The sequence below is a fragment of the Phodopus roborovskii genome, unplaced genomic scaffold, assembly GCF_943737965.1.
Source record: "Phodopus roborovskii unplaced genomic scaffold, PHOROB, whole genome shotgun sequence".
Taxonomy (NCBI): domain Eukaryota; kingdom Metazoa; phylum Chordata; class Mammalia; order Rodentia; family Cricetidae; genus Phodopus; species Phodopus roborovskii.
In genome coordinates, this window is record NW_026126586.1 from 2669766 (window position 1) to 2686198 (window position 16433).

The 16433-nt window shown below is 41.0% G+C and overlaps 1 protein-coding gene across 1 annotated transcript in view; it reads left to right on the forward strand.

Annotated features, from left to right (window-relative positions):
• Tbc1d5 (TBC1 domain family member 5) overlaps positions 1-16433 on the forward strand; it is a 247774-nt gene that overhangs the window by 196976 nt on the left and 34365 nt on the right. The window contains exons 15-16 of the mRNA XM_051204190.1: positions 5492-5778; positions 9711-9776. Coding sequence (XP_051060147.1) covers positions 5492-5778; positions 9711-9776 — 353 coding nt within the window. The remainder of the gene's footprint in view (positions 1-5491; positions 5779-9710; positions 9777-16433) is intronic.

The window sequence follows — 16433 nt, forward strand, 5'->3', positions numbered from 1 at the left end:
TTAATATGATTGCAACTAGCATACAAGGGGTTAGGTCACATTAAGGCAGTTTTGGGGAAGGCATGACGGATTTTCCTGCCCACCCCAACCTCGTCTTGTACGCTGTCCTGCTCCATCTCTTCCATCCTTCACGTCCTGGGTGTCCCTTTGCCCAGCACACGTTCTTCCTCGTCACTTCCTTCACCCTCTTTGTCTTCTTTCTAGATTTTAGGACTCCAGCCTGAGCTTATGTCCTGCATACTCAACGAAGTCCACACATTCAGTATAAAGTAGGACCCACACATGAGAGAGAACATGCAAGGTTTTTGTCTTGCTGAGTTTGGGTTACGTAGCTTTGTATTTTACCTTCCAGATGCATCCATTTTCCCACAGTTTTCATTTTTCTTCAAAGCTTTATAAAATTCCATTGTGCATATGCACCACGCCTGTATTACTTATTAATCTGTTGGTGGACATTTACGCCGGTCCCATTTGCTGTCGTGCAAAGAGCAGTAGGAAACATGGGTCCACTTATCTCTGTGGTACAATGGAGTCCGCTGTCTATGTCCAGGAGTAGTATAGTGAGTCATGAATATATACTGACACTCTACACTGACTTCCATAATGATTGTCCCAATCCGCATTCTCCCGCAATCCTTGTCAGATTGCTGGGGAATGCCATTCTGACTGAGATGAGGTAGTATCTCAAAGTAGTTTTATTTGCATTTCCCTGATAACTAGATAAGTTGAATATGTTTTTAGATGTTTATTGGCCATTTGTGCATGTTTGTTTGTTTGTTTGATTTAAGAACTGTCTGTTCATTTCTTACCCCTGTTGACTTGCAGTTTAGGAGTCCTAATGTTTAATAATTTTTAAATTTTACTGTATGTGTGTAGTGTTTTATGTACATGTTGTCTGCACCACTTGTGTGGCTTGTTCCTGTAGAGGACAAAAAGGAATGTCAGATCCCCTGAGACCGCAGTTAGATGGCTGTGAGCCACCGTGTGGGTGCTGGGAATTGAACCTGGGTCCTCAGGGAGAGCAGCCAATCCACTAAACCACTGAGCCACCTCACCAGCCCTAATGTGACTTTTTAAATGAACCATGGTAACTATTTAACTCTATCCAGGTCCAACTATTTAACAAAAAACTTTTACGTTATCTGAATCAATACATTTTTCCAATTTGTAGTTTTTGTAATTCTTTTTAAAAGCTAGAATATTTTCATACTTAATTCTTCTGATGTTTCTATTTTTACTCAAAAATTACAATAAACATAGCCATTGAAAAATGTCAAGTGTGTCTCCACAACAGTTGTGTTAATAGACTTAAGGAAAGTGAGAGTGGAAACATAATCAGATGAAAATGTAGACTGTGCTGTGATTGGAAAGACAGAGGATGAAAAGTGAATGAAGAAATGGACAACTGAATGAGCAAACCAAACGGTAAAAAGAAATAATGAGAAAATGGGAGGGGAGCATTTTAAAATAAATTGAAAATGAATCTTTTAAAAATATAGGCAAGAATCTAAGAAAATTGTACTATAGTTACTGCAAAAAACAAATTTTTTGCAGGGTATTTTTTGTTTATATGAGGGAGAAGGGTTGGTTTGTATAAAGCTTCATGAAAGCTTTAGAAGTTAGGTGAAAGTGGTCCATGACTATGCCATTTAATGGGGAGAAGATTCTAGAATTCTTTCAACTGAGTGAGGATGGGGAGGTAGGAAAGGCAGCCACCGTCAGCCATTTCCAGTCACTGGAACTGAGCAAAAATAGTTCAGTCAGCTGAGTTACGACGCAGTGTTTCAAAAAGATTCTTGCTTCTTGAGAAGATGCCTGTGCTGCTCACAAATGAGTATCAAAGGTCTAAGTTCCCGGCACTGTTTGAAATCTCTTCTGTATGTGCAGTCTTCCAACAGTGGACGGTGGCCACAGAGACTTCAGTCACATAGATTTGCTTGTTTGGTGTCTTGTTCACTCCAGACTCATTCTTCTGACTGTTTACCGCAACACTGTCCATGACCCAACATTGCCAGTGACACCTGTGGTAATTCCCATGACTAGTACACTCCTCACCCACTAGCACTATGGCAAGGTATTTATTCTGTCAGGTGAAAGGCATTGCTACTTAATTCAGCAACAGAGTGAATAACTTTGATGTAAAAACTGACGTGCCTAAAAAACAACCATGTAAAACGGGCTTTTCCTGGAGGCACGTGATTGCTGTTGCTTACACCTTGAAAACACCCCCTTCAAGAGTTGTTTTATAAAGAAAATATGCTTCTAGAAGTCCTGAGTAGTGGATGAAGAGTATGTTTTTTAAAATGACAAAAACCTTTTTAAAAAGAAGCTCATCTCTTTTTAAAAGCTATTCACATGAAAAGAAAACTCTCTAAGCACAAGCTTGATCTATATGTTTTTGTGGTTATTAGTAGTAATGACAGTACATTAACCACACTCTCTTGATAATGCTGTAGCTGCTTCTTGGTACTTGTATCAGCATATAAATTTCACAACTGGCAATATGGGAATTTGACTAGTACGTTTTTGTTTATATAAGGGGTAACAACATTATAAACTTCTTCATATCTTTGAATTATGGTTCTTGATTTGCACACAGCGAGACTGAAACGCAGCTGAAGACGGCAGCCATCTTTGTGCTGCACTCCCTTAGGCATGCGTGCAGGCTGCTGGATGACGGCAGCAGAGGTGGCCACCGCATAGTCTGCAGTTGATGCGTCCCTTTTATTTCAGTTACTCTTTTTATTTAGGAAACATGGACTGACGCCCTTCTCGTGTGCAGATTGAGGGTACCCTGCTTCATTAGGAAGGTGGTAAAAGCTGAAGAGCAAGTGATGCCCAGCACTGTATAGATAGCCTCACTTCTGCTAGGAAACACTTTAAACAAATTATTTTGGTAAAACATTAAGTAGCTCAATATGAAAGTTGATGCAAAAGAGGTCATTTGGATTAATTTTATTAAATTATTTTTATACTGGATTGAGTTGTAAGTAATAATTCTTCTTTTATAACCCTTTTAAATTTGATTAGTCCTTCTCCGATGCAATGTAAGCAAGCCTTCCAGTACCTAGCTCATAACATTAGCTAGTGCTGCTAGAGGAAACTTTATGGAAGGAAGAAACATGATGGTGTTTCCTTTTTATTACAGAACTATAGATGGGTTCTGTTTCAGAGTGACAGCTAGTAACACCAAACATACGCTGCCATATGAAAAGGAGAAATGCTTTAAAAGTGCTGCCAAGTAGGTGTGGGAGAGGGAAATGGCAAGGTAACTAAATCTAATAAACGTGTTTCACTTTTGTGAAAAGAGACTAAGTGTCTACTAATGATTTGAGAAGTAAAAATGAACCCTTTGGTATTGTCATGGAGTTACACTACCTCCTACAACTAAAACAATTTATGATCATAAGCAGTCTTCAGCCCTAAGATGCACTACAAAACTGAACCATCTAGGAAGGAATTGTTCATATGAAAAATATTCATTTATAACACAACTCCTAGCAAACCATGGAAGGCAAGAAAGGGAGTGTGAGGCAGGAGGCTGTGGAGTTTGGGTGATTAAGGGGTTGTTGGTACCTACTTGGGTGGTCGATACAGCAAGAAAGGCCTTTTGGATCTTTAGTGCAGATTTTAAATCATATACATAATTATGTGGGGTTTGCACTAATGTGGTTTGAATATAAAATATTTCCCACAAAAGCTTCATGTGTCTAGCTTGGTCCTTACCTGGCGTATCCAACCATTGAGAGGTGATTGGATCATGGGGGCTCTGAGTTATTCAGTGTAGTCATCACTCCTGGATTCTTAATATGATGACATTGGAAGATGACAGAAATTAGGAAGTAATGCATTGTTAGAGAATAGACTATTAGGAGTTTCTTGCCTGGCCCTTCATGTCTCAGTCTTTCTACTTTGTAACATGGTAAGTAAAAGGCCCAGAGACTGATACTGAGTTTTAAACTTCAAACTGAAAGGCAGAAAAGCAAAGTGGCCAGCCTCTACCTTACCTCTACCTCAGGCTGAAAGGGTTGACTTACCAACTCTCTTCAGCATGGCTGGAGACTGAATGCTCCTGTCTTCAGTGTGGCTGGAGAATGAATGTCTCCTACTGAATGCCTGATACTGACTTATATACCTCTCCTGAGTCCTGGGATTATAGGGTGAGCTATAATTCTCTTTTAGACTGATTCAATCTTGTATAGACCTGGGTGGCCTGAGACTCACAGAGATCTGTCTGCGTCTTAATCCTGAGTCCTAGGATTAAAGGTGTGTACCACCACCTCCTAACTTCTGGCTTCTGGAATTAAAGGTGTGTACCTGGCTTCTGTGGCTTGTGGATGACTTTGCTTTCTGAATCCTCATGCAAGCTTTAATAAGTCATAAATAATGCATCACTATGCTACCTGCTGTGAACCCATGGTACGCTCCCAACCATGGTGACTCTGCATTGTCTTGAGTCTCAAAGGAATGGAGCTACCTGCTGACTTAAACCCTGAGCCAAAATAAATCTGTCTTCCAGTCAGTGGTGGCAGGGACAGAAGCACAGCTCCACACTGTCACCCTCAGCAGCCTTAGTTTTAGAGGTCTCAAGTCATGTAAACCTGGATCTTTGTATGCAGCCAAGAATTTTATGATAAGCCCATATGGAATGGAGTTGGGGTTTATTAAAAGAGATTTCCATATATATTTTAAGTTTAATGTTAAAAGGTAATGTAAAGAGGCACTTGGAAAAAAAAACAAAACATGTGTCAGAGTATGGGTGGGCTTCTCAAAGAAGAGCAGTGGTTTATTAAAAGACCTCTGTGGTACACATTTAAGCAGGATGGTGAAGAGGTAAAGAGCCACTGGAAAAGAATAAGATGCTCCCAAGGCTAGGTATGGTCTTGCAAAGGGAGAGTTGTTATTGAGAGTCTCAGCATTAGCCATACATACTGTGTTGGTGTCTTTCACATTACATCTCAAAAGACTGTAAGAAACTTCCTATCTGTCCTGTTTATGTATGACAGATGAATTATAAGTGGCTATAGAGACACCTTAGATGGGGTTATCAACCAATGAAGTACAGTCAGGAGCCGCTGGGATCGCGCAAGGGGTTTCTGGTGAAATTAATAGAAAATTACCGACTTATAGTTAGGAAAAGACAAGCTGCTAAGCAGACTTGTGAGTCCTTGATTCAGTCAGGATATTCACTTTCAGCTAAGAAATTCAGGCTAACACATACTTCTCTTTAACCAGAATATCCAGGGGTAGACCTAGCACAGTGTTGGCACGTGATGTGCCCTGTAGAAGGAGAGAATGATGAGACTCATCTCCCATAAGCCACATTACCACTCTGTGGTCACATTACGTCTGCATTTCTTTACACCCTTCACTTCCAATTTATTAAGCAGCCTTTGTCAAGGTTAGACAAGTTGTTTTTATTCCCGTGGAATATGTGAAATAGCATTTTCCTCTACGTTAAATAACGATGTTTCTCTTTCCCTTCTCAAAGGACCAATGCCCGAGGCGCTCCCCTGAACATACACAAGGTCTCCAACAGCCTGATTAACTTTGGAAGAAAGTTGATTTCCCCAGCCTCGGTTCCAGGTGGTATGGGTGGCCCTGCACCTGGTGGCGGCGGCGGTGGTGGTGGTGGCCCTGCACCTGGAGGCAGCTCTTTCCCTGCTGCTGTCTCCAGAAGCTCCGAAGAAGCCCCAAGGCATCACGTGCAGCAGCAGCAACAGCAGCAGCAGCAGCGACTGATGAAATCCGAAAGCATGCCGGTACAGTTGAACAAAGGTAGGAGAACATTCCAGTAAATCCAAAGAACCTGAAGCGTAGTCTGAGATTGTTTTCACTTGCCTATGAGAAATCAACATCCTAGAAGCAGAAATCCATGAAGACTTAGTTTTTACAAATGTGTTGTGTGTGGTTCTTTTTATCTTAGAGATTAGTATTGTATTTTTCTTGATTGTTACATGTTTGAGGTATCTGACACCGTATTATCACAGTGTGGTTTCTTATTGTCGTCATGTAGATGCCCATCTTACATGGTGGTATGATCTTTCTCAGCACAGATCTCCTGAGTTGACAGTGGAATCTAAGCTTGGGGCGTACTAGTCACAGCATTCAACAGCATGACAATGATTTAGACGAAAGTTTGTGGTCTCGTGTCATCAACCTGTTTCACGGCCAAGGAATACAAACTGAACCTAAGAGAAAAAAAAAGCTAAACCAAATCCTAAGCAGCCAAAATCAGCATTAAAGTCCATGCGCTAAACGGTGCAGCCATAGACTGGGAATAAGAGCAGGGAACCCTGAGGGATGGTGGAGCCGGAACCCTGAGGGATGGTGGAGCCCCGGGCTCACTCGGTGAGGAGGGCACTGTCCTGAGCGCACCAAACGGTGCAGCCATAGACTGGGAATAAGAGCAGGGAACCCTGAGGGGTGGTGGAGCCCCGGGCTCACTCGGTGAGGAAGGCACTGTCCTGAGCGCTCTTGCGGCTCTCACCTGTTTCAGTCTGCCCTACACACTGTGCCCACAGGGAGCCTTGTACATTCTTACCCAGAGCTTTGCCCTTACTCTGCATGCTGGCCCCTCTTCTCACAGATTAGAGCAACACTTCTTTTCCCCAGTGGAATACTGACTAGCCACTGGAAGAAAGAAATAGCAACACGATGACAAAAACTGCACAGAAGCATAGCAGTTTCTGTCCCAGTACACATCCTGGCTAAAGGAGTAACTATGTTAATAGCAGCATTCAGTACTTAGTATCAGTATCAATAACAATGGTAATATCAACAAAACAAAATTAAAACTGTGTACTTTACTTAAGGATCTCACATACAAAATTATTGTAAAGGTTTCACAATTGGAACTTAAATTGGAGTCTAGTCCCTGGTGATGCCAATTAATGCGCCATGCGCGCGTGTACACATTCATGTACATCTGAAGCCCTCTGTGGCTGTCATCATGTTATTTAGTTCTTATATTTGTCTGTGTGAAATATTAAGTTTTATATGATTAGTGTTTAAGGTGTATTATAATATTCAGTTTTCCTTCTATGAGAACATCTCATTTAAAATTACATTTTCTTTTTAATGTAGAGCTGTCACACATGATTTAAAGAAAAGGAGACATCAAATCATTAACATGTTGAAAATGTATTTTAATGCCAAGAGACATGCCCACTTCCAGAATGGAAATGAGTGTTATTTTATATATCTCTTAATTGTACTGTTTTATTGTTCTAAACAAATATGATCTCAATATTGCTTTGATAACAAGCTTTAGTCTGTTGTAATTCTAACTGATGGCAGGCAAATGAGTCAGAGAATCTCTTAATGCTTTAGCTTAAATTTTCTGAGAAACCAAGCCAAATGACTATAGAAATATAAAGTTGTCTCTCTAAGGAAATGTCAAGTATTAATATCACATAAGTGGGGAAGGAAGTGAATGGAGATGGGACAATTGGTGAGCAGTAATTCCCCAGCTGCAAGGAGACAACAGAGCGTCAGATCCATATCGGAACGTGAATGCCACTGAAGCGTTTGTAACTGATCCCTGTCCTAAAGGAATTGCCCTTGTGTTTCGTTTTGTTGTTTTGTTTAAAAACAACTCTTCTAGTTTATTTCTGGCTCATTATTCTCATATCAACACTCACCCCTTACCCATACCCCTCCAAAAAAATTTGTTGACTTTCTATTTTCACAGCAAAACTCTCTGCTAGTGTTCCTAGTTACCTAAAAGATTGAATAAAGGGTCAAAAGAACCATTTACGGAGGTGGAAAGGAGCTGTTTACCTCATGATCTTCTCTGTTCACCTCCTCTAACCCCTAACAACCTAAATTGACAGTTCAGCAGGATGCCTCGGGAGTCTGCAAGCTCTGAAAACCCGTGGTGTTTTGGTGACTGATGTGTCACCTACTGTACTCTGAAGAGTCCTCCAGCACTGGTCCTTGATGCTGACTTCCCACAGACACTCTACTGAGCTGTCTGTAATTATAAAGGGGAAGTTGTGTCAAATGTCACCCAAATTCATGCATGTGTAACTTAAAGTGAAAGGTTTAGTTTGTGTATCCATTTAATACAAAGACAGCAGAGCTCTTCCCTAGCCTGATAGTAATATTTATGTTAAAATGAGTCTCCCATGACTATATAGACAATAAGAGATCTTGAAAATCTTTATAACAAAATGGGTAGCTGGTATAAACTTGAAAATCTACAGAAATTAGGCTCACCCTCTACCAACCAATTTAGTTAGTGAAAATGTGGGTTGCTACCATTTCTACTTTTAAGTACTTCTTTGGGATGTGTTCCTATTAACAAATTGTATTTGGGTTATAGGAGAGCATTTGCGTGTTCTTTTTGTTGATAGAAATGATGTAATGACATAAAGCGATGATCCTACAGATGACAGTGTACTTAGTGGCTGGAACACTGAGGATTGTTATGTAACTTAAAAGTCAATGTTTACCAATATGTATGGATTAATGAACTATATAGTGTGTGGTATCTTAATAATTTTTACATATTAGTAAATGCATATATAGTAGGAGTGAGTGTGTGTGTGTGCGTGTGTGCGCGCGCGTGTGTGTGTGAGTGTGCGCGTGTGTGTGTGCGTGTGTGTGCGTGCGTGTGTGTGTGCGTGCGTGTGTGTGTGTGTGTGCGTGTGTGTGTGCGTGTGTGCGTGCGTGTGTGTGCGTGTGTGTATGTGTGTGCGTGCGTGTGTGTGTGCGTGTGTGTGTGCGTGCGTGTGCGTGTGTGTGTGTGTGTGTGTGTGCGTGTGTGCTACAGAAAAACTAAAGAAGCAAGCTTGTTGCTCACAGGTTATGCCTGGGGAATTGGGTGCCTTTCAAAAGACTTGATTTCTTTTGCTTAGTTACCTCCATATAGCCTTCAGACTCTCCGGGCATTACTCTGATGTCGTGACTGCTCGTTGCTGAACACTGCCCCCCCACCCCCCCCCCCGAGAGAAACAGAAGAGCAGAGAGCCCGGTGCCTGTTGCCCCCACTCTTGGTGGCCGTCTCCTTCTGTGCTCCTTTTCTTCCTCGTCGGGTTACTAAGATGCGCTCTCCCCATCCCTACTTTCTTTCCCCATCTAAAACTGTTTCTTTTTTATTTGAGCACTGCTTTATTGTAAGCATTTACTATGGTTCCAGTTTGTAATGAGATACTGCCTATAAAAGGATGCCAAGTGAAGGGTATGCAGTTCACAGATGTGTTTGTAAATGCATGTGGTGAGCTTGAAAATCTTTTCCCTGGCTAGCATGGAATTGGAGCTTCCTTGGGTCTTAAGAACTTGCTTCAAAGTGCAGTTAAAAGTACTTCTGGATATAGGAAGAAAACAATTTTAAAAGAATGCCTGTAAATAAGTGATGTACAAGTCCATTTGAAAAAGTCTTTTAAAAACATATAAAAGTCACACACATATTTGTTGTATCATAAAATAAATTCAGGAAAATCTTGATCGTCGAGGTTTCCTATCTCTAGCGTAGTAGGAACTTGTGTGCATTTCCTTCTGCAAAAGATGAGACTCTCCATAAGAAGCACCCTGTTAATGAAATGGTTTACTTTAAAATGATGTTTCATGTTTTCTAACTTCCACTATATTTCCTGTTCTAGATTTTTAGTAATTTAATAAAATTATCATAACTTTGAATGTGAAAGACAAAAGGTTCTCTATTGTCCTTTTGTGATATCTAATTATTTTTCTCTTATGAAATCTAGGCGATGTAGTTACAGGAAGTGGTGCTCAGCTTTCTGTTCCTGTCCAGGTTCTAACTGACCTCCAAGGTACAGTTGCCACAACATAATTTCTCCTCCTGCTCCAACTCCTCCTCCTCCTTCCCTCCCATCTCCCTCCCTCCCTCTCCCCCTCCTCTTTCTCTTTCTTTCTTTCTTTCTTTTCTTTTCTTTTCTTTCCTTTTCTTTTTTGTTACACCACCCCACCCAGACCACCTGTAGTATACAACCCTCTCCCAAAACTCTTTTTTCCTGGCTTTGCCTTCCATTCAACGTATAGGTCCACTACCATAGTTTGGCCACTGAGTGGCACTGTTGTGTAAAACAAAAGTTCCTTCTAGGTCCTACCCTGGTGGAATCAGGCTCTGATGTGTGTTTTCTCTTGATGTTTTCTTTGCATGTGATTCAGCCTGTGCTTGAGGCCATTTTTGCCATTATGCCATGTAGGCAAGCTTGTAAAAAATGGGCTTTTGTCAGTGGTGAGAACTTGACAATCTATGTCTGCTGAACAGTAGCACAGTCATAAAGAGAATGGAGAAACGAAAATAGAAATATAGATGGGTTCATGATTTAAGGCAATAATAATTTTTAGAAAATTATTAGAAAGCTTTCTTTTATATTTTTCATTATAGATTTCAATACTGCAAAATTTGTTTTTTGAAGATTTAATTCCAAACATTTCTTTTAAAATGGTTTAGATTTTTCATTTGAAGTTTTTATTTCTGTGTATATTTATGACATGTACATTAGCATGTACTTGACACCCAAAGAGATAGCATTACAGTACTTATTAGGTTGCTTTTAAATTTAAAAGGAGAAAAATCTCTCTGGCCAGTTAGCCACTGTTCATAGTCTTAAGGTCAAACCACAACCCATCTGATATTCGACAGTTGCAGCTAAAGGTGTTAAATGCAGACGTGGGAAAATCCCTCTCCCGGAGTAGTCATCATTGGGTTTCATGTGCTTGCTTCTAAAGGAAAAATTGGGGAGGAAGATGGGAGTCACATTAATTTGATAAGAGCTCACTTGTGTGTGGATGACTTCCCTTGGGTACTATCAAGAAGGGAGTGTTAACAGAAATGTCCAAGTGCAGGTGGCAAACAGAAATTGGTAGGGTAAGAAGGAAGCCAAGTCAACTGCAGTAGAACACAGTAAAGAAAGAGGCAGTTCCCCCTCCCAGAACAACTCATGAGATAAGCTTTTAAAACAAGATAATACATCAACTGCTCTAGCGACTGTTGAGAGTGATGAGGGGTGGGCCCGAGGTAAACTAACAGTTCCACTGTGTGCAGTATAATTGTTATAAGACAAACAAACCCTAGCCTGAAAATGGGATTTTATGGAATATGTGTTCCAAAAATATGAGTATCTTGGTTGGGTTTTTTGTTTGGTTCGTTGATTGATTTTGGTTTGGGGTGTTTTTGTTTTTATTTTTGTCAACTTGACCAAAAAAAAAGTTATCTGAGAAAAAAAACATATTTATATGAGAAAATGCTTTCAACATACTCCCTGTAGGCAACTCTGTAGTACATTTTCTTGATTAATGATTGCTATAGGTAGGCCCAGCCTATAGTAGAGGCACAGTTGCCATCCCTGGGTAGGTAGTCCTGAGTTTTATAAGAGCAAGCAATACAGAGCAAGCCAGCAAGCAGCATTCTGCTTCCTTTCCAGTCTGCAGATTCCTAACTTGGGCTCCCATTCTGACTTCCCTCAGTGACCGAGTATGAGTTGTAAGTTGAAATAAGGCCCTTCCTCCTCGTGTTGCTTTTGGTCATGGTGTTTTATTACAGCAATAGAAACCCTAAGACAGAAATCAGTACCGGGTATTGCTTTGACAAACCTAGCCATGTCGTGGGGAGGATTTTGGAAGTGGGCTGGAAGAGCTACAGCTTAATGAATTGCTATTGTGGAAACAGTACAGGCCTAGTAGTGTTTCCGAGGGAACAAAGACTCTGTCGGGGCCATTTATGTGATGTTTTGGGTGAGGAATCCATGATTGTGGTCCACTGGAGCTGAAGAATTATTATGATTAGGAAGAGACTAGAACCACAAAAATGAAACAGTTGCTTTGCTGGTCCAGTCTATACTTGTCAGATGACCCTGAAGAATCGGTTGTCTGTGGTTAAGATGAGACCTGAGTCACTGAGGAAAACTCCCTGGGAAGGGTCTCATCGGGGTCTGCAAAAAGACGCTGTGGTCCAGAGCAGGCTGACGCTGGCCTTGTGCTAACAGTTGACCTAGGCGACTGTGCCAAAGACTTGCAGGTGATACTGGGTTTGAAGGCAAAGAGGAGTCGGGAAGAGCAGCTGGGGTGTAGGCTGGTGAGTGTGCAGCCTCTGTTGCAGTTAGAAGCTGCAGGCCTGCTACAAGCTGGGCTTTGTCACCTTGTCTCGAGAAAGTCCATAAAAAGAGCCCGAGGGGCTATTGATGAGGAAAGTGTAGCCCTGTTGCAGTGCAAACACCAGAATATTGGATGACCCAGCACTATGTGTGGGTCAACCACAAGATGAGGAGCGGAGCCAGCCTGAACTGACAAGGCGGGGTGCGTGTCTTGTGGTTGGCGGAGCCAGAACAGTGGAGCTGCCCGGGGTCCTTTGGTGCCCAGATCAGAGCCCCAGGCATCAACCAATGCTGTTGGAGTTTGGGTTTGCTTTGATTTCACTGTGACTGTTTCCTGGTCCTCCCTCCTGGAGTAAGAAATATATAAATTCTTTTTATTGTTATTATTTTATAGAAGCCCCGAGAAGCTTTATGCACTTTTCAGACAGACTTGGAACTTTGAAAGAGACTTTGGATTTTGGGTGTTTTAAAGAGAATGAAGAAAAGAGGATGGGACAACAAAAGTTAGAATGTTTTATATTGTGGTAGTGATATCAGTATGATAGCTTAAGAACAATGAGAAAGGAAGGATTGTAGTTCAAGGGCCTTTGTGTGACAAGTTGACAAGGGGTCAAATGTGCTGACTAGGTAGAATCATCTGAGAGGAGTGTACCTCGGTTAAGAAAACGGATGGATGGATGGATGGATGGATGGATGGATGGATGGATGGATGGATGGATGAATAGCTCACACATTACAGGCTAGGCTCACAACCAAAAATATAAGAGAAAATGCCTCCATGAGCTCAGCCTATAAGCACATCGTCAGAGGCTTCTCAGTGATTGATATGAGACACCACGGCCCATTAGGAGTGGTGTAAAAACCCCTGGGTAGGTTTTACTAGAGAGTATTGAGAAAACTAACTCAGCAAGCCAGCAAGCAGCACTGTTATTTTTTGAGACAGGGTCTCACTATGTAGCCTTGGCTAGCCTCTAACTTCTCTTTGTAGATTAGGTTAGCCTAGAACTTAAGAGCTCTGCCTACACCTGCTTCCTTAGTGCAGGGATTAAAGGCATGAATCACCATGCCAGACCTTGGCCATTGTGTTTTATAACTGTAGTAACCCCAAGACAGTGAATTGTTGTCATCATCATCATCATCATCATTGTCCTTTCCTGGAACAAGGACTGAATTCATCACACACACACACACACACACACACACACACACACACACACACACAAACTTTTTTTTTTCCAAAAGGACTCATTCTGCCCATGTTTCCTTAATGCTAGGCTATATTCCTACAGGTTACATGACATAGGTCTAATTAGGTGCAGCTTTGCCCAACATAGGTTCTGTGGTCCAGCCACACTCCAGTCCAGGCTGAGCACTGCCTTCTAAGTGAGCTGAGGCAGTTACTGAGCCTCTTGCTTGTAATGAGAGAGTAAGGGCAGCCACTTGCTTTACTTACAGGGTGTTGTCTTAGTACTTGTTTCATGAAACTAGCTCTTGGCTGATACCTGCTCAAGTAATCGAAGCCTCGCACACCTCTCTGGTTTTCGGGATCAAATTATGGGGGAGCCCTCTGTTCTGGGATAAAGCAACACTTCCATATTTAATTGTTCTGACATTCTAGACACTTTCTTTTAAACTGGAACCCAATCCAACAGTCCTTGCAGGGTCTTCTTCAAGTATAACTGTTTGCACTCACTCTCCTGCCTTTAAGACACGTGTCTTTAGAGAGTACAGACCAACCTCTTGCCTTGTGTGTCACTCAGCTACTCAAGGCAGCAAGCTGATCTAAAATAGGGAGCAAATGTATAAGGCCGCACCGATGCAAGCATCTCCTAGGTGTGTCTTCCCCACCATCGTCCCTTAAATGTCCTAGTCCCTTGACTGTATTGCTTTTGTGTGTCCATCTCTCACGTCTGAACTCAGGTTCTTGGGTTCGTAAGCTACTGAATTAAACTTCCTGAGTCTCAATCTTGTTTTCTATAAGTCATGAGGATTGTATGGAATCATGTGTTACTGTCCAGTTATAGTCACAATGTCTATCCAATGTCTTGTTCCTCTTCCTGACACTTAGGTAGGCTAACTTGAGAAGTATGAGTGTAGGAAAGGTAGGAGGAAAGTACACAATACTCTTACATATTTGAAATCGTATCAAATGATTTCTTAGGTTTATTATTATATAAACATGAAAACAGTGATTGATAGAAAATGGGATGACTTAATAAGATTTTGTTCTTTGATATTGTTGTAATTTCTTCTAAATGGAACAATGTCCCAACAGATTACAGTGAAATTTTACTTGTATATCACACGTTTCTTCTGAATGGATTAGATATACATGGTTATGTAATGTATATCATGTGCCTTCTTTCTGAAAATATCCAAGGCAACTAACATTTTACAAAATAAGTTAGATATAACTGTTCGCAACTCTTCCAATTTGGAAGAAAATGAGAAGCTGTAATAATCCACAAATACTTGTTTTTAGGGTATAATAAAATTTAAATTATTCCATGTGGAATTTAGATTAACTATGAATTTGAACTATTATGTCAAGTATTGAGAGACTAGAGAGCATAACTAGAGTTAATAATCAAAGAACTAAGAACATTTCCCAGAGCTAAAGAAGCATACCGGCATGGAGACTGAAAGCAGCTCGGCAGGCAGGCAGGCAGGCAGGTTGACAATAAGGTCTGTCCTCCTCTGAAGCCCCACAGAGAACCTGGAAGCCCTTGGATGAGGCAGAAACTGAAGCTTTCCAGAAAGGAGCCAAAAGGGAGGTTCATTAATAAGATGACCAGCAAGTAACAACTCTCTTCTCATTGGTAAAACTGAGGGGCTATATAAACACGTGGAGAGTTGGTTATTTTTTTATTTTTAAAGTTTTGCAGAAAACTCATTTGAATTAGGATCAAGTGGAACAGTAAAGTAGACATTGGCCCAGATAAGATTTCAGGTCTGCTAGTAGATCCACCACCTTAAAAGGGACAAGACAGAGCTTATTCTGGAGCAAAATATGAATGAGCATAGACTTAAGCCATGTCACATCCCATGCTCCAACATGGAAACAGGTTCATGAAGTTTTTATAGTAACAACAAAAAAGTCCTAAATCAAGGTGCTTTTCAAATACATTGATGGGTAGTTATAGCAAAATGGAGAAATCTCAATCTGCGGGCCTCCGATGCTGTCTGGACTTTGATTTTTGGCTGGTAAAAACTGGTTTTGTTAAGTTAATATATTCCAAGAGGCTTTTATCTATTAGACCTAAGACATTAAGTCTGATACAGAAGTGGCCAAGGAGTGACTGTTTATGGGGCCAGGGAATCTCAGGATAAACTATAACAGGCTCCAGACCTGCCACCTCCCACCCTCCACATCGTGAGGCTCTGCTCAGCCAATCACGTTTGCACACGGCTCCCTTCCAGGAGTCTTGGTAGTTCTCCCCATCCCCAGCTACCACTTGGAAAGTGAAATCAACTTCTGAATGGCTTGAATTAATAAAGAAATGAGAAACAAAAATTTTATTGCATTTAGGAGTGATCATGTCTTCTTTTAAAATATCAAATATCAACCTGAAAGATAAAATGATACTTACAAAATAACATAGTAAAATCAATTATTTTGCATACAATTCAAAAAGGTGGGGAAAGGGGCATTAACATAAGCCTAAAGAAAGTAAAGGAATGAATGGGGATAAAGATGAGGTTACCAATACAGAAACCAGATTACATCAGTGAGAAGAAAGCATTGATGCAGGGCTGCAAAGAGCTCGGTGCTTGAGAGAACCTATTGGTTTGGCTCCCAGCACCTATGTGGTGCAAGTCCCATCTACCTCTAAGTGCAGCTTCAGGGAAGCCGATGTCTCTGGCCTCCTGGGGTACTCATGTGAACATTCCAACACGAGCATAATTAAAAATAATAAAAAGAAATCTTTTAAAAAAATGAAGTGATTCTATACTCTAATCAAACATGAGTAAAAGAAAACTGGAATCATGCAAAATAAGAATTGTAAAAGTAAAGATACAAAAGAGTGAGTTTGACTGCTTGTTTGATTGGGAGACTGTTTCATAAGCTGGAAATTTGAACAAAGTTTTCTTCTGACAACAAAGAATTTCTACAAATTTAGTGACTTAGAAGAACAGGTACACTGTTTAGTGACTATATCAGAAATCTGGCATAGGTCTCACGAGGGTAAAACCCTGGTGTCTGGGGCTCCAGGGGAAATTCTGTCTGCTCCCTGTCCATTTTCGATACTGGCAGAATTCAGCTACTCCAACTATAGGATGGGAGTCCCCATTCCCTTGCTTGATGTCGACCAAGACTGTTCCTGAAGGGAACTCCTGAAGGGTACCTTAGTTCTTTGGATCCTAGTC